General features: G+C 33.2%; 2 protein-coding genes across 2 annotated transcripts; one reads left to right on the forward strand and one right to left on the reverse strand.

Moving 5' to 3' along the window:
* Window positions 1-12816: 12816 nt before the first annotated feature.
* LOC110644802 (probable protein phosphatase 2C 72) lies at window positions 12817-14839 on the forward strand. Its single transcript, XM_021797747.2, has 5 exons — window positions 12817-13218; window positions 13418-13729; window positions 13817-13931; window positions 14093-14316; window positions 14447-14839. The coding sequence occupies exons 1-5, from the start codon at window positions 13045-13047 to the stop codon at window positions 14639-14641; spliced, it is 1020 nt and encodes a 339-aa protein (XP_021653439.2). The 5' UTR covers window positions 12817-13044; the 3' UTR covers window positions 14642-14839.
* A 337-nt stretch (window positions 14840-15176) lies between these two features.
* On the reverse strand, window positions 15177-18217 carry LOC110644801 (uncharacterized). The gene is made up of 4 exons (XM_021797746.2): window positions 17776-18217; window positions 17527-17632; window positions 15851-15994; window positions 15177-15593 (listed from the first exon to the last, which is right to left on the reverse strand). Exons 1-4 carry the CDS (start codon window positions 18054-18056, stop codon window positions 15348-15350), a joined length of 777 nt encoding a protein of 258 aa, XP_021653438.2. The 5' UTR covers window positions 18057-18217; the 3' UTR covers window positions 15177-15347.
* Window positions 18218-18827: the final 610 nt, after the last annotated feature.

The raw sequence follows: 18827 nt of genomic DNA on the forward strand, positions 1-18827 counted from the left end.
TGTTTGCCACTGAACTGATTGCCCGCCATGTTGGAAGCACCAGGATACAATTGACGAGGAACATTTGCAACAGAACCTTGTGACTCCATCTGTGGCTCACTGAGCATGGGACATTCTCTAGCAAAGTGACCCTGTTAGCCACACCGGAAACATACTCTTGAACCCATCATACAAGGTCCTGAATGTCCTCTTTCACACTGCATGCAAGGTGCCAAGGAGGATCTTGAACTAGACCCATAACTCCTGTAACCCGAACTGTGACCACTATTGGATCCATACCCTGGTCTGAATCCTCGAGATATGTGTTTAAAACCACCCTTCTTATTGTTTCTACTTCTTCCTCTACAATGAATTTGGCCCCCACTATCCATGGTACCCATGTAGGAAACACCCGAAGAACCCTCTACTCTATTCTTCTTTGCCCTTCCATTGTCATCTCCTGTATAGCTGATTTCAATCTGTCGGGCTCGATCAACTACCACATCGAAAGACTGATCAAACATCATGGCTAGGTTAGCATACTTCTTGTCCAGTCCCTTTAGGAACCTCTTTACCTTCATTCTTTCTGTAGCCACTGCTGTGGGGGCACACCTACTCAGTTTCAAAAATTCTGTAGCATATTCATCTACGGATCTACCATTTTGCCTTAAGGCCTCAAAGGCCAACTACTTTTGGTCTCTAAAGCTTTCTGGTACAAATCTATTGACGAACTGTCACACCTTACCCCTTCGTAAAGGCATAACATGATACCATAGTATACCTAATAAATTATAGAATTTTGCCTATCGATAACCTATTAAATATATTACAAGGGATTTTAAACCAATTTCTATTCATTTTAAAGTTTGGGGTAGTGATGATCAAGTAATAAAAAAAAAAAAACCCTTAATTGAAATTTAGCTCATAAATTAAAGTTTTGATTAGTTTGGGATTTTTAAAGATTTTACAGAAAATTCGGCAGAATGCCGGCTAAAAATGTAGAAAATAGTTCTTCCAAAACCTGATAAAAACACTTCCAATATGTAATAAATCCACATATCTAATTTTTCTCAACACCATTTGATCTCAATCAACTCAATGTCAAGCAAACTCAATATTTATAGAATACTAAAAGAAATTTAACTACTTCATTTATATAAAAAAAAAAATATAAACAAATTTATATTACAAAAATTTAAATTGACCAAAATGATAGTACAACTTTTATACAATTACTCAACGTTTACATATAGATACATATAAATCAATTTACATCAGAAGAAAATTTACAAAGGGGTATGACTGATATATCCGAGATAAATCCAAACACTGCTCCAATTTCAATCCCAAGCAGCTCATTCTGCTGCTTTATCCTTTTCTCTCTCTGCGATAGCAAGAAAAGTCATCGCTGAGTAATTTTACTCAGTGGTACACAACTAATATCAATTAAAAATCATTATAAAATAAAATAAATCAATTCATAACAGATCAAGGTTTTCATAAGAATGAAGCATATCCAAATTATCAAATCACTAAGAGTCATTATATTTCAAACATAATTCACAAATCTCAAAGAAAAAGTGTTACCATGAACACACAGTCTAGACCATGACACAAAATTCACGATCAATGACGTGTTGTACACCACGATAAAACAAATCACCTCACTAACCGTTATTAATAAGAGAAAGGCTAGCTAGCTAATGAGTACTCATATAGTTTTACCCTACTAACCATTATTAATGGGAGACATATGCAATTTTAATTGCTAAATCCCTAATAGCCGTTACTACTGGGGAGTTCTGAATGGGACTGTCATGTTAACTGTTACAATTTAAAAACTAATTCATAAAATTTCCATTCAAATAATTGTATTTCAACTCACTTAACACAAGTCATTCAAAGAATTTACCCTTATAGGGTTGGCAACACATAATTCATAAAATTCAAGGAGAAAATTATAATTGCAACCAAAACATTTATAATTACCATTCATTCAAAACAATTTACAAAATTAAAATCAATTGAATAAAATTAGTTGTGTACAAACCTCAAATGAGTCGCCTCTCTGCCTTGACTCTCTTTTTCCTTATCCTTCCCAGTCTCTTTTTCTACTGAAATACACAATTTAAAGTGTTTCAATATTTATCCAAATTATTTCTAACAATAATTCTAATAATTACATTTTGCATTTAAAATTTACTTATATAATCCCATAAATTGAGTTCTTTGTGTTCTTAGTTATAGTGGTTACTATTCACTTGACTAATTTAGTAAAATGTTGAATTTCTCATACTTAATAGGTATGCTAGTTCTAATTACCCCCACATACCACATTTTGGGTCCTAAATTTGTTGGCATTGGTTGCCAATCTCAATTCAAAACTCATTGGAAGAAATTCCAAAAATTTAGATTTTGTCTCCTAAGTTTACTGTTTCATTGAACCAATCTACAGTGGAAATTTGGCTAAAATTTCTTCATCAAAGTTGTTCCTTAATGTCTTAGATTTAATTCCCTTTTTAAATCACTCCATTTAGAGTTTTGTAGCTCAAGTTATGTCATTTTTACTAAGGCTGGCCGGATTGGTCAAAACACAGAAATTCTGGACAAATTTAGGTCTGGCAGATTTGGTGACCTAAGTTTGGTTGGCAATTTGACTAGGTTATGGTCATAATTTGGGTTTGTGTTCTTCATGAAAGTTGTTATAATATGTCTAAGCTTTCCAATGGTATAAAAATCAGGTCATTTGGACCTTTCTACACAAAGTTATGACTATTTGAACATGTACTGTTCATGTGGTTAGTTTTGTCCAGTGGCAGGGTACCTAATCCGGATTTAACCAAATTTTACACCAACTTGTGGTTGGTTTTAGGGCAAAGTTTCTGCATAAAAATTGTTGCTTTGGGTCTTAATTTTCATCTTCAATTAGCTTCACACCAGTTGGAGTAACAGAATTTCAGTTATAGCCATTTGAATGGGCAAGGATCGAGCTGTCCAGATTTAGACATTACCACATTCACACTTCCATTCTATTCCATGTATTCAATCACACTCATAAACATACCAATTGACCAATTTAAGGATCAATTATGTCAATTGGGCATCAATTCACCAAAATCCCTAAATTTTCCAATCAAAACCCAAAGTGCCAAGAACCCTAATTTCCAATTGTCCCAATTCAAGAAATTAAAGTGTACCACTAACATCTACTCACTCAATTGGGCTTGTATACATGATTAATTGAATTAAAGCACATCATTTTCCTCAATTACCCATGGCTGCCAAAATTTCCTCTCCCTTTAATATGCATGATTTTTCCATTTTTCTAAGTCAATTCTACTTGCTCAACATTAATTCCACAACTATAAACCAATAGGAATGTAAAAAGAAACTTACCTTATATAGAGCTCTTAAATCCTCAATTCTTTCTCCAAATTCTTTAAATTTCTCCCTCCATTTCTTCTTATCAAGGTCAATTAAGAGGTTTTTATGGGGTTTTGTTAGGGTTTATAGGGTGGAATCAAGCTTTGAAAGCTTGAAAATGCTTAACAATGGCAGAAATTTTTGAAAGAGAAAATGAGAGAGAGAGTGGCGGCACTTAAAGGAAGAAGAAGATCAATTTTAGCTTTTTAATTTCCAATTATTTCCTATTTATACTTTTCCAAAAATAGTTAATTAAATTATAAATATTTATTATGTCATGCTTGCATCATATAGTGATGTCATAATTCCTTTTAAGTTGATTTTCTTTTCTTTTTCTTTCACTCACTTCTTCACTTGTAGTCTATTTTTCACAATTTTAATTTCTACATTTTAATGGACATTTAGGCTAAAAGTCACATCTAAGGGTGAATTGATCAAATTGCCCCTTACTGGTCTAATCCGTTTTTCCAATAGCATTAAATTGCTTCCAGAACTCTGGTTCAATTATTTAAGCTGGTTCTTTATTCTTTTTTGTGATTTTCACAGTACCATTAACTTCGCAATAATCCTTAGGATTGGGGTCCCACTAGAGAATAGGGCCGTGACTGAACTCGCAGTCACTTTCCGGTTCGGTTACCTATCGCTGTGGCCTAGACTCATTTAACCCATTATGCCTTATTTTCTTGATTTCTATTTTACCTTCATATAATTGTTATTAATTTTTGTTTATTGCTTTTCTAAGTGACTTAAATATGGTTTTAAACCCCTTGATTGTCCGGACCAACCCTAGTCACCGGAACAGTGAAATGTACAGAACTAATGAATATAGGGGTGTTACACGAACAGTTCCACAAAGTGGGTCCAAGATAATTCCTCAATGCGAGGTAGTACGTAGTTTGTCATCCACTGCCTTGGCACTGGCCCCAATATATGCTACACACACTCTACCAATCTCCTGTCAGTTAAATGCAGTTCCACCCCTGCCTATTTGCAGGAGTCCAAAAACCAGTAAGCATCATTAGTTAAATCATAGATACCAGGCACCAACTTATTAAAATTAATTATTTGTTTGTAAGATTCCCCTCTTGATGCAGTGGGCTACTGCTGTTATGGATGGTGGATCATATATTGTGCCATCATATCGATGGTTCTTTACAATCCGGCTAGGGTAGCTGCCATTGGGTCCATAGGACCCAATGTCACAAAAGACTATTCCTGTACTAGTGGTGGCTGCTCTTCAACTTGAGCAGCTCTAGGTCTCCAAACTTGAGCAGCTCTAGGTTTCCTGCCCCACCTCCTCGGGGTAGGTGCCTCATCTTGTGTTGACACCTCGTCTAGTACATCCCGTTCTGGTGTAGTGGCAACTCTTTTGCTCTACACATTTTTCTAAAATTCAGCAGCACTAGCCCGTAAAATTCAAAACAGCATGTTACACAGTTTTATAAACTCATATTTACACACAATTATACGAAGCAAAAACTATAAGCAAAGATGACAATGCAAGGATGAATGTGGACCCTATTCTCCGCATGTGACTCCTACTAGACTCTTCTCGAACTTTAGACATACATTCCCTATGAACCTAGAGCCTAAGCTCTGATACCATATTTATCACTACCCAACCTATGGACCGGACCGGCACTATGACCTGGGTCAGCCTAAAGCTCCAAGGCCCGTAGTAAGCCTGACTAATCCTTAACCCAATCCTAAGGCCCATTTAAGCCCAATTTTAAGAATTCAACCTGACAGAGCCCGACCATAATATAGACCATACAACGAGGAGTTTTTGACTCGCCCGACCTGTAAATACAATATATATAATAATTTGGGGAGCTCAGCTCACCCTCCATATACTCATAATGGCATAATATCAAATGGGAGCTCAGCTCCCTCATCCAATCCAATCACATGCACACATACATGCATTTAATGTTCTTATAAATTCAACATAATATTATATTACTGTCCCAAATTGATTAAAATACTGCTAACACATGCAAAGGCTAGAATTTAGTAAAATTATACAAGCATAACAGATATTAATAGATTGCCTACGAAGGAGAGAAGCAGGTTAGAACTCAACAAGAAATTTCTTGTATCCTGAAAAAATAAGGTAAACAGGAGTGAGCATTAGACTCAGAGAGTAAAATACCGATTTTAACCATAATTTCTATAGCTATTTAAAGCTAATGCATCCTAAAGAGTGGAATGCAACACCATCAAATTTTTCATACAAATCACATCATAACAGCAAAAAAGCAATTTGGAGCACTCACACATCCAATAATGTTCAAACAGTACGTATATGGGAGCTAATCCCCTATACAGCTCTCTTAATCCAACCTTTGCCAACGAGTGTCTCTCAAGCAAGACTTTTGCTTGATAAACCAAATGCGGGGGCTAGCTAGATCATCTCGAGCCGTGCCTACCCTGATTTATCCATAAAAGGATCAGGTCCCAGCGAGTCAAGCTCCAGCTGTATCTACTCATCCTATCCATAACCAATACCACACACCACATGCACGCCAACACACGCAACTACTCCAAATTACCATAAAACAACATCCATAGTATATCATTAATTAAGAATGCAATATAAAACGTGCCTAGTGTTTAACTGCATAGATATATATTTATAAGTGATGCATGGGCATGCCTGAATATATAATAATATTGAAATTTCAATTAAAATCAATATTTTACTCACAGACTTGAACCGAGGTCATTGCGACGGCTGGGAGGAAGAGGAAGGCTATCCCAACTCACCTGACAAATTTATTATAATTATTTAATATATTTGACTAAATACAAGTTTAGAAAGGATCAAAGACACCCTAAGTCGTGCTGAAAATCTGACAGAGTTTCCCCTATACCTAGGACCAACCCAACCTGCAAAAGTGTTCAAAATACACTTCTATATTCGCAAGTCACACAACCACAACTCAATCACATCACATGGCCCCTCCTGGGCCCATCCTAATAGTCAACAACCACAATTTAAAAAATTATAATTTAGTCCCTACAATTAACCCTTTTGGAAAAACTGTCCAAATGAGCTTTAAAAATTCTAAAACTTTGTCCCGCGGTACTTAGCAATATTATTAAGCTAATGCAAAAGTAATTATAATTTTATAATCTACCACGAATATTTTATAGATTTTTAATTGAAATCAGACACTACATAATTAAGAAAAATAAGGTTTCGGGTTTACCTATGCAAATTTCGACCCTTAGGACGTGTTCAGGATGTCAGAAAATGGTGGGGTAGCCTAGAACCTCAACCCAATTTTGAAGCTTTTCCAGTAGCCTGCCTGTCCGGCCAGAAATTGCAGACCCGAGCAACTGTTGAATTTCCATGAAACGAGCATACTTACTCGAAGCCCATAACACAGGGTTGGTACATAATTTTTATGAAATTTATTAAACTCATTTAATGCTCAGAAAAATACTGCGAAGTTCTACAAGACCCACCGGACAACGGCGTCGAAAAATTTTGAAATGAGTATTGCCGCAAAGCTCTTGTCAAGGGGAGCACTCCGATACTCTCAAATTTTTCGTGGGATTCACGGTTTGCGAGAAATCTAGCCCAAAAGTGGAAATGACCTAAAACTTTTCGGACAAAATTTGGACAAACCGCTCGATAGATTTTTATGTTCTTAATGTCTATTGAAAGCTCTCGAGGTGTAGATGGGTTTTGGGATAAGACACGGCCCAATCGGTGGTTGGATTGACTGGATTTTGGCCGGAAAGACGAAACGGCACGCTGCGCGCGTAAGGGTCTTTGGGCACATTTTTTCAGCGTTTCAGGTGGCGGCCAGTGAGGGGGAGGCTGATAGGGTAGTCACCGATGTGTCGCGGAGGGAGGGGAGTGGCTGGCCGGCGGTGGGAAGGAGGGAGGAGAGAGAAAACGGAAGAGAAAGTGTCGGGGCACGCAGGGGAAAGGGAAAAGAAAAAAAAGAGGACCAGTCCGACCCAATCCGATTCGATTCGGCCAATTGGATTCAGGATACCCAAAATTGAATTTTTTACTCTGCCTTGGGACCAAAAATAAGGCCCAAAAATTCTCAAAAAATTTCAGAAAACTCAGAAAAATTCATAGAGTCTAAATATTGTTTTAGTTTTTCCACGTGGTTTTTAAATTAATTTTTAAAAATCATCTAAATTTCACATTTTTAGAAAATCGAACTCAATTTTTATAATTCGAAAAATTTCAAATAATTTTTCAAAATTTAAATAAAATAAAATATTAATATTTACTCATAAAATAATTATTTTAAAAATTAGGAGTGTTACAAGCAAAATTTATTACTAATAATATATATTTATTTTAATTTGTTAAGAGTCACTATACATACAAATACATTATAACCCTCTCTTATATAAAAGGAGAGGGGAGACAAACATAATTAATAGCATATAGATAGGATGTTGTTGTCCTTTATATCTTTACACATAATAAAGCACAAACGTATATAGGCAAAGTATAAATAAAATAAAGTAGACACGTAATACAACTGGCACACTTATTTATCGACAGACAAAATAAAGTGAGCTGGCATTTTCTTTTATTTAAAAAAGTATTCGAGAGTCTATTTGAGTAAGGCATAAGAGAATCCAAGATAGTCAAAATGAATTCTGGCTTGAACTCATATTGAAATTCTCATTTCTACTGTTTTACTGGTGTTGAATGAAGAGCAAATTGGTCCAATTTAGAGGTCTGGACATATTTCTTACCTGCTATTCATCTTATAAAAATAATAAATTTAATTTTTCTGATTCAGAAATCAGATCTTCTGTGTATATTATATAGACTCAAAAAAAGAAATATTCTTTATTTTTTTTCTGTATTATTCAATATGTAAAAAAAATTATTTTTATAAGGTTTTATTCTTTTTCAATAATGTGATACAACCCATAGAAAAGCAATAATCTTGATGAAGTTGCAGAACTTGATAAGATGTTATAGTTATCCAAACTGCTACAAATGTAATGGGAAAGGCAGAAGAATTGGAATTATTGAAGTCCACTAAGCATATGAAGGTATCTGATCTGTAATTGGATGCAAAGAAAGAAATTTTGACACGTATGAGAGCTAGAGGAGGTTGGAATTGCCACACCATGCCATGTTATATCTGGACAATTGTTCTAGTGGATTAATTTCCAATTATTCATTCTGTTTGAAATAATAGAATTAAATTTAATTATATTAAAAATTTTAATTTAAATGAACATATGAAAAAATTTATTTGTTTGGAATATTTTTAAAATAATAAAATTTATTTAAATTTTATTATTTGGGATAAGTGAAATGAAATGTATTTATTTTTAAATTTTACTCTTATTTACAAAGGAATAAATATAATTTAAGTAAGAGTGTTTTAAACATTTAAGAGAAAATTTCATTAAACTAATTAAATTCTTACAAAATTACGTTAATTTTGATATGAATTTATTTATTTTAAATATGAGAATTAATATCAAAAAATAAGTTGAGTTAAATTATTTCATTTTTAGACTTTTAAAACTTGAGAATTATAAATGGAGAATGAGAAGTATTCTAGCTATGTAATTCATATTAATAAATACACTTAGTACGTAGTTTTAATATATATATATATATATATAGAGAGAGAGAGAGAGAGAGAGAGAGAGAGAGAGAGAGAGAGAGAGAGAGAAGGAAGGAGCAAACAACAAACTTAGCAAATCACCATCCTAGGATAGGCTACTCCAGCAATTAGCATCACCTTGCAGCAGAGGCAAAATCTCCTGAGGAGGGCTGAGAAACCGGTAGAAGCCAAAATACAGACCATGAACAGATTTAGCCAACCAATAAGCACAACTATTAGCTTCTCTATAAATATGCTTGAGATGCACACTCCAATTCCACTTAAGTAATTCACAGTTTAAGAGGCGTAGATTGACCAAAATATCATTGCAAGCCGCGAGACTATCAACTTGCACAACAACTTGCTCATAGCCCAAGTCCCAAGCAAGATGGAAACCACGAAGAACACCCCAAAAACTCAGCACTAAAATTATCACACTGGCCAATGAAAAATTCAAAACCAGTAATCCAATTTCCATGAGAATCACGCAACAAATACTAATAAAATGATAAACAAAGCATAAAAAAATAAAATAAAATGCTAATAAAAAATGCTATTTGTTGCGTGGTTATTAAAATTATTAGACTTTAAATATAAAAAATATTTTTAAAAGTGAAATTTTAAATTTTATAAATATTGACTAATTATTTATTTATATATATAATTTTTTAAAAATAATTCACCTTTTTTCTAATCTAACAGAAAAAGTTTTATAATATTTGAAATTACAAACCTAAAAATTTTCAAATTTTTAAAGGACAGTAAAAAAAATTTAGATAATTATTTTTTTTATATTAAATAATATTTTAGTAGTTGAAATTTAAAATATTTTTAAATAAAAGTTGATATTTAATATAATAAGTTAATTTTTTATATAAAAAATATAAAAATAATAATGAAAAAGAAGGTTATGCCACATGATAATTCTTAAGCACTCTTATTAAGTTAGGTGGCACATTCTTATAAAATTTTACATATATATATATATATATATATATATATATATATATATATATATATATATATATATATATATATATATATATATGAACAATGGGATAAATATTGAAAATTATTGTTAAAAAATTATAAATAAACATCCTAATAGATTTAGCTTATATTATTCTTTGATTTCAAATTATTATTATTATTATTATTATTATTATTATTATTATTATTATTATTATTATTATTATTATTACTACACAATTAAGAAACCAAACAAATAGTTAATTTTTAATTTTTTTTAAAAGGAATATATACTTTAAGGGAATGCTATACATTTATTTCAATATATAATCAATTTGTATAATTCTATTTACAAAATTATATTTAATTATAATAGATATAGTCTCAATCTTTATGTATAAGCTCTTAAATTTTAAATGTTTATGGGAAAATACAATGATTTGAGAAACTTCACAAATACATATTCATATTGAAACATGATTAAAGAAATTTTGAGTAGCTTCCAAGACAATATTGTCCTTTTGGGAAAAGCTCAAGTTATCTTTGTAATAAAAAAAAATGAATTAATTTGTCTAAAAATGTCCTTAATGTTTGTGTTTTTATGTCCCTTCTAATTAATTACTAATTTCCCTCTTATTTTCAATCTCTATGGGGAGATTTTATAATATAAAAAAAAATTAGGATTTTATTTATAAATATAGGTAGATCAAATTGTCCATTTAATAGGAGGTTAAAAATAAAAAAAAAAATGAATTTTATTTTTCTGTTATGTAATTTACATATAAACATGTGAATTATTTTATATTTTTTTAAAAATCTCTACTTAAAAATTATTTAATATATATATATATATATATATATATATATATATATTTAATTTGCTTGGAGCATGAGGCCTTAAGATTTCCGCTACCAAAAAGTATATGATTATGATACTCATTAGCCTCTATTCCAATCATATGGACTCAATGTATTGATTATCCAATGCTGCAACATTAGTAAAATCTACTCATCTCTTCTAATAATAATAATAATAATAATAATCTGTACATTTTGACCAACCAACCACAAAAACAATACCTTCCTAAAGTTTATAAGTCAAACGGCAAAGACATTATTTATTATTGATTAATGATCTCTAAGGAAGCCCGCAGTTTAGACGGTGAATATTATTTAGTTTATAAGTCAAATGGCAAATCACAATCATGCTTTCACCGATTACAATTATCTTATAAGGGTGGAAAGCTAACTAATTAATCGGTTAGTTTTAATTTTTTTAGTAATGGTTGGTCCTAGTTCAAATAAGTTCATCTCACTCGTCACGAACTCTTGCCTTGACCTTCTCACTCGTTATGAACTCTAACCTTGATCCAAACCTTGATTCAAATCCAAATAAACTAACTAATTAATCGGTTAGTTCTAACCTTAAGTCTCAAACAGAAAAACGCACTTCAGAAAAAATGCTCTTGCGCCTTTTGGTGTTGATTTTTGTGGCCCTGTCTTTTCAAGACACTAATTTATTATTGTCAACTTAATATATAGGTTTGCACATAATTTTAATAAAAGGTATGGTTTGAACTTAAATAAAATAAATTAATTCAAGGATCACCAGGTTTCAATAAAACCACAGCCACATTATATGGGTTGCTTCTGCCTTTTGTCATGCTTGCTTAATGCTTATGGTATTCTGATTCATAATTCCCCAATTTAAGACTTAGTCTTATAGTTAATAATATTATATTGAACTAGGCCACCAACTGCTTACATCTTTTCACAAATTTGTCCAAACCTTCACAGGTTTTTAATTAACACACACCACTTTAAAAAATTTTGGGACACTACATTAAGGACATAACTTTTGAGATTTGAAATTTGTTTTTCATTCATTAAATAGTGATTTTATTACTTTCAAAAAAAAAAAAAAAGAATTCATTAATACTAGGAATGGCAAACGGCTAGAGTTTTCATGAGTATTTATTCGACCGAACCCTAATATGATGGGTTTGAGTTTTATATAGTCTAGTTTAGAATGGGTTTGAATTTAAAAAATAATACTCGTGATGGGTTCAGGTTTTACATGTTAGGTATCCGTTACCCGAACCTGTTTATATAAATACTTAATTAAATATAAAATATATATTTTTTATAATAATATTTATGAATTTTTATATATTTTATTTTATATAAAATGAAATTTAAATATTCATGAAATTATTAAACTTTTAAAATATAAATTTTTAAATTTTTAAAATATAAATTATTAATTAAAATAATTTTTTATGTAAAATATTAATTAAAATATATAAAATCAAATGGGTTCGGATTTTTTTTTGAATATTAATAATCGGGTTTAGGAAGAATTCGGATAGTTGATAATGAATTTTAATCAGATTTTAGACGAATTTAAATTTTAATAATATTAATCGGGTCGAATAGAGTAATTTTCGCTGATACCCTATCCGTTGTGAAGGCTAATTAATGCCAAGAAAATGAGACCCTAACCCTAAATGCTGTGATGAGCCCCCACCTGTCAGTCACTTTTTCTTTTTGCTTCTTTAAGAAATGAATCCTTGATCAGTGCGGCAGAAGTGTCCTTAGGGTTTCACAAACATGAAAATTGAAATCCATGATCCATATGTAATTCGCAAAATCATGATCTTTTTAACAAGTTTGGTGAAGATTCCTAATTAACTCTTTCTTTTATTTATTTTTTTTTTAATTTAAAGACAAATTGAAAAACAAGATATGTATTTGAGTATTGCTCAATATAAATAATTGGTTATATAAATTTTACAATAAGATGCTAATCCTACACATCATATGCCTCTTTAAGTGAATCTTGGGGTAGTCTAAAATAATACACAAACACAACATTAAAAAACAGTGAATTATTGAAGCAGGTTGTGCTTTCAGCTCACTAGGAGCTACTTTCTAAGCTTAAATGTATTCATTACTTGGCTAACATGCGCATCTTGTGGTCCTTAAATTCATGATTAAGGAGACTAATTCATTGGTCATTGGAGTTTAATAAGTTGGTGGAGAAATAAGAAAACTTGTACAAGTTGAAATGGGAATCTGCATATCCTCTGCATCTTCAGAGATATATCAGGCAGAAGATGGCCTTGATAATATTATACACTTGGAAGAAAATATTGCTTTTAATGGAACTGAGAGGCTTGGTTCTCTTTACTCCAGAGAAGGAAGCAAAGGGTTAAACCAAGATGCTGCTATTCTTCATCAGGTTGGTTAATAGATTCTCTTTAGATTTCATCTTTAGCTATTTTTGCTATTGTTCTCTTCTTGAAGATGTTTTCTTCTTCATTAAAATCTAATCAGTTGAATTCCTGAAGTTTCTTTGCCCATGGATTTATAAGTTTGTGTACTTAGTATACATGGTTGTTTAGATCTTGTATATCGATTGAACTTTTTTTATTTACAAGGGTTATGGTGTCCAAGATGGAGCTTTCTGTGGAGTTTTTGATGGGCACGGAAAGAATGGCCACATAGTGAGCAAGATTGTGAGAAACTGCTTGCCATCCCTGTTACTAACCCAAAAGAAGGCCTTGGCTAAGATGAAGACAGTTGCAGATGGCAAAAATGTAGTTAAAGGTGATTCATTACCAAGCAAGAATTTTTATATATGGAAAGAGGCTTGTGTTAGTGCCTTCAAGGCTATGGACAAGGAGCTCAAGCTTCAAGAGAATTTAGATTGTTCTTGCAGTGGAACCACAGCAGTAGTTGTTGTGAGACAGGTAAGTAAGAATTTAAGAACAAACAGATAGGTTTCGGATTTTGATTCATCAATTTCATGTTATTTCTTATGTTGAAAAATCAAACAGGGAGAAGATCTTGTTATAGCTAATCTTGGAGACTCAAGGGCAGTGTTGGGTACAATCAATGAGAATGGAATCATGCTTGTTCAATTAACCACAGATTTGAAGCCTAATGTACCAAGTATGGCTTTTTTTCTTCACCTTCCCATTTGAAAGGCAAATTTATAACTAGTATTACAACCATAAGCAAAAATCCTACTGCTGAGAGTTACCCAAATTACTGTCTTCATTGGATTTTCACACAATAGTTTTTGATAGATCAACTGTCAACTACAATTTCAGGTGAAGCTGATAGAATAAGGAATTGTAATGGTAGAGTGCTTGCCCTGAAGGAAGAACCACACATCCATAGAGTGTGGCTACCCCATGAAGACTCTCCAGGCCTAGCCATGTCTCGAGCTTTTGGAGATTTCCTGCTCAAAAACCATGGAATAATTGCATTACCGGAGATCTCTTATCACCGATTAGCACCTACCGACCAGTTCATCATTCTAGCAACTGACGGGGTAAGCCTAATTCCATGAAATGTTGATTGAGGCACTTTCAGTACAATTGAAAAGTGAGAGCATATAATTTTCCTCTCAAAAAGGGTAAAGTGTTAATGGCTGTTGGGTTGCTTTTCACGTGGGAATTCAGGTGTGGGATGTGCTTAGTAACAATAAAGTTGCATCCATCGTGTGGGCGGCAGATAGCGAACAAGCGGCAGCGAAGGCAGTGGTGGAGGCTGCTGTAGCCACATGGAAGAAGAAGTTTCCAGGTTCCAAGGTGGATGATTGTACGGCAGTTTGCCTCTTCCTGCATAAGAGGCAACGGCAGGATTGCAGCTCATGAAGACGTCATCTGTTAGCTAAATAAGATCTTAGTAATAGTTCCAGATAAACATTGCCATCTTTCTTTTTGATGCAGCTTATATTGGAAATGCTGTTGTCTATTTAAGATATGAGAGACTATAAATTCTCCTAAGACTATGATATGTAGCCACATATTAATACAGACAAAGAAATACACAAAGTTAATTTCTCTCTTGTATGCATAATTGCAAGGAACTGCAAAAATTAACACTGCAAAACCATATATTTTACATACAAAAAAAAATATGGTTACATGGCTTTAAGCTCCATTCTTTCCATTGATTTCATACATTAGCATTACCTTTTAGAGCAACGCAATCACCTGTTTGGCCTTGTATGGATTCGTTCCATATATTTTTGCTAAAGAAAAAGGAATTAAAGTTTATTTTACACTACAGCTCCAAACTGCAATGCGGTTGTTATCTCGCTCAACTAAGAAGGAATAATCTACGATGATAATAACCAATAGCAGAAGTTTATGCGGCAAGGAAACAACATTCTATATTCAAGAGGTAGAGGCCAAAAACATCAATTGTTAATCTATAAAACCAAGAATGGATATAACACTTTCCAGTAAATAAAACATGACAGAAATTTCCTATTTTGCATCAAAAGAAAACAAAAATGTGTCAGCAAGCCCACAAGTCACCAAGCGAATCAAAGCCAATATCCACGTTTCCCAAAAATCATGCAGAATCATTTTTTGAGTCATCATCAAGTAGGTCATCATATGAAACAGGTACCCTCATTCTGTCATGAACAGATCTTCGCTTCTGTTCATCATTGGACTGTTCATGCTGATTTTGAGGTACCAGTTGAGAACCATCTGGAACACTGGATGCAGCCTCATCAGTTAATGAAAATGCAGTTTCTTGAGAAGAGCACTCCTTTTGCTGTGGTGCTTGCCGAATTTTTGGCCGTTTAAATTGTTTCTGAAAAAAAAGAAAAATAATTCCAGGTTGTATAGATTAATACTTGAAAAGTAAGTCAACAAAACTAGTGCTCAAGTAGGAGCATATCAATGGATAAAGTTTGCAAATGCAATACGATGATTCCATGTCCGAATGCACTTATTTACATAATCAAAGCATAATTCAATATGCAAATACATGCAATTACATTAGACTAGCCAGCTTAGTGCTTAGATGGGGCAGTTTCAATATATTTACTGGAAATAATATTTACACACCTCAAAGTCCTTAGCCTTTTTCATTATCTCTTTGTAGGCCATTGGTTCTCTTGTTTTCATTATGTTCCATAATATTCCACCTCCTGTTCGAAAGCGTCTGCCATCAGCAGTCATCTGTCCTCCACAAGACTGAATTGCATCCACCTGAAACTTCAACAGGTTAGCATTGCACATCCAGTAATATATATAGAATAGGGGAAAAAATTGTGCAACAGCTGTTCGACAGATAATCCTACTCAGAAAATATAACAGAGCAAAGATATTGAGAATACCATCAAGATGACAAAGCAAGTAATTGTAGCTTAAGAAAACAACCATAAGAATCAGATAAATAAAAATTACCATTCATGAGACCACACAGCTAAGCAACCAACAAGATTGTAATTATATGTGCATAGCAATTATGGAGGACAAACTTTATCAAATCGTAATAATACTGATACTCTACGCAAAAGTGTGGTAGCAAAATCACAAAAGCCCTTAAAAAAAACTAGTTGCAAAAGTTTGACCCTTATATGTATAGCTTTTAACTAATACAAAGTACAAACATGTATCCCATTGAGCATAAAGGCCAAAAATAAAAGTAAACTTACACCACACATTATGATATAACTTTCACTCTGTTCAGAATATGAGATCGATAATCATCATACCTTAAAGAGCCAAACTTTAATAAGAAAATCAACATCATCTCATCCACATGAACAAACATAAAGGATTAATTCTTACAAGAATGTAGGAAGTATCTATTTCTATGGTTGTCTTTAATATATGCAAACCTATATGGTGGAAGAAACAAATTGACATGCATACAAAATCAACAAAGTAAAATATAACAGTAATCAATTATTTAATTATAACCTACACAAAGAGAAAATGATGCAGTGGTTCAGCCAAGGTATATTTCATCTCAGAGCACAGAATTTGAAGCAGCAAAATGATTCTGCAACGAAAATCTGCAAGGGTTGTGAAGAAATATATTGCATCAGATATTCAGAATGACTTTAAATAGAGGGGATACCATTGCTGACTCTGGGCCAGTCCAAATCTAAATTCTCACCTTTTCTATCAGGAACCAAGTAAATATTACTTGTCCATACCAAAACAGATGGGCGGTTTGTTCCTAAAGATATTGTCATAGGGAGGGAAAGGAGGCAACAATGGGAAGGGTAAGGTCATAAACATCCGCAGAAACACCTAGCAGTGACAATAGAAACCACATCTGGAATGATCATTGAGAAATAGCAAGAGTCCAAGTAGAGAAAATTGCAAAAGGCACGGACATTCTAAACCAATAATAGGGGGAACTGTTTTGAAGAAAAATGCTCAAATGAGAAAAGCACCATTGGGATAAATACATATCCTTAGAACAATAAGATGCATCAAAGCATCTTAAAATGAGATTGTAACACCATACAAATATACCCCAACAATATCTACTGTGTGGTTCTTCTAAGGCTGTGTGGTTCTTCTAAGGATTAAGTCAGCATCAGGAATCCATAAATTTGCCATCCAGATAATTCCTCAAATGCATATTTGCCTCGAAACATCACATCACATCACAATCTTGCTAGCAAAATCAGTTATTAAACTAGCTGAACATCAGTCTTGCTTTTTATAAACAATAATTACTTAAAGCAGATCACTTATCTATAAACTTTCTTTCTGAAAACTACCTCTTTCACCAGATCACTTAACGCAGAAACTCCCAGACAACCTACAGCAGTATATACCATGTAGGATTTTTTCTCTTTCAGACGTCTACATGTATCTAGCACAAACCTGCAAAAAAGAATAGTAACCATGACCATCCCTCCTAGGCATACAACATAATCAACAAAACTAATTCAAAGAAAACATACAAGACAAAATAAAAACGTGAATTTAAGGATTCCATTTCTACTGCATTTCAGTAGAAAATTTACCTGTTTATATCAGTTACATTTGGCCCTGTATTGCCTTTCTTTTTCCTATTCTTCTTCTTATTTTCCCTACGCCTGCGGTTTTTGCTCTGTGAAGCTTGATTTCCAACAATGTCACCCACACTCCCACCACCACCATCACCACAGTTTTGTCCCTGATCAATTTGTGACATAGGCTCGACCAACTCTCCTTCTTCCACATCAACCATCTCAACATCTTCAGCGTCTTCTAATCTGTCGTCTTCTTCATAAATAGCTTCCAATACACTCTCCGCTTCCTCCATCGCGAGTGGCTGATGATGTGTATGCTGGTTTTTGAGGGGTTTTTCTAGTGAAACAACGGAGGGAGGGTTCCGTTTTGAGAGGGAACAGCGCGTCGACGTTACGATTAGGGATATGGCATAGCTAACGGTATCATAATACGGTACGATGACAGCGCTGCAGTTGCCATTGATAAGGAAATCCAAATGGAATTCGCCCGATTTTTATTTGCACATATAGGGCAAATGCCCACCAAACAAAGATGTTGAGGTACCATGTGGGCTAGGGTTCTTATTGGGTTTACATGGGCTTAGCGCTTTGCACATGATCCCAACATTCCAACCCATTTCAATATTTGATAGGAACCTATGGGTTTTGTCTTTAGCTCACCTCACGGTGACTTGAACATGCTAGTCTCTAGCTTGTGGCCCAGTAATGTATTCAAGAAGAGAACCATTGATACCTAAATTGTTCCCTGTGGCTATGAGTATATTATACACTTTGATAGATATAGATTTAAGTCCCACTCCTTTAATCTGCTTACTTAAAAAAAATTATTCCTGCCATTAACAATGGCTACACGCAACTTGATTGTTGATCAACATGAATTCAATAATAGAGATTCCAAGCAAGCTCCAAACCCCGAAGTAACACTCTAAAATTTTAATTGATAAACATCACAAGATCCTATATATATATATATATATATTTTTTTTTTTCTTGAGAATGATACCTGGTATTTTTATTAAAAAACTTACTACACATCATTTTTTATTAATAACTCTCTTTTATAC

The sequence above is a fragment of the Hevea brasiliensis genome, chromosome 11 (assembly GCF_030052815.1).
Source record: "Hevea brasiliensis isolate MT/VB/25A 57/8 chromosome 11, ASM3005281v1, whole genome shotgun sequence".
NCBI classification, from domain to species: Eukaryota; Viridiplantae; Streptophyta; class Magnoliopsida; order Malpighiales; family Euphorbiaceae; genus Hevea; species Hevea brasiliensis.

Coding starts and splice junctions, on each gene's coding strand:
- LOC110644802 (XM_021797747.2), top strand. CDS start 13,045: ATGGGAATCTGCATATCCTCTGCATCTTCAGAGATATATCAGGCAGAA. Junction 13,730..13,816: donor CAGTAGTTGTTGTGAGACAG/GTAAGTAAGAAT, acceptor AAAATCAAACAG/GGAGAAGATCTTGTTATAGC. Junction 13,932..14,092: donor TTTGAAGCCTAATGTACCAA/GTATGGCTTTTT, acceptor CTACAATTTCAG/GTGAAGCTGATAGAATAAGG.
- LOC110644801 (XM_021797746.2), bottom strand. CDS start 18,056: ATGGAGGAAGCGGAGAGTGTATTGGAAGCTATTTATGAAGAAGACGAC. Junction 15,995..17,526: donor TAAGTGATCTGGTGAAAGAG/GTAGTTTTCAGA, acceptor TTGAAGTTTCAG/GTGGATGCAATTCAGTCTTG. Junction 15,594..15,850: donor AAAAGGCTAAGGACTTTGAG/GTGTGTAAATAT, acceptor CTTTTTTTTCAG/AAACAATTTAAACGGCCAAA.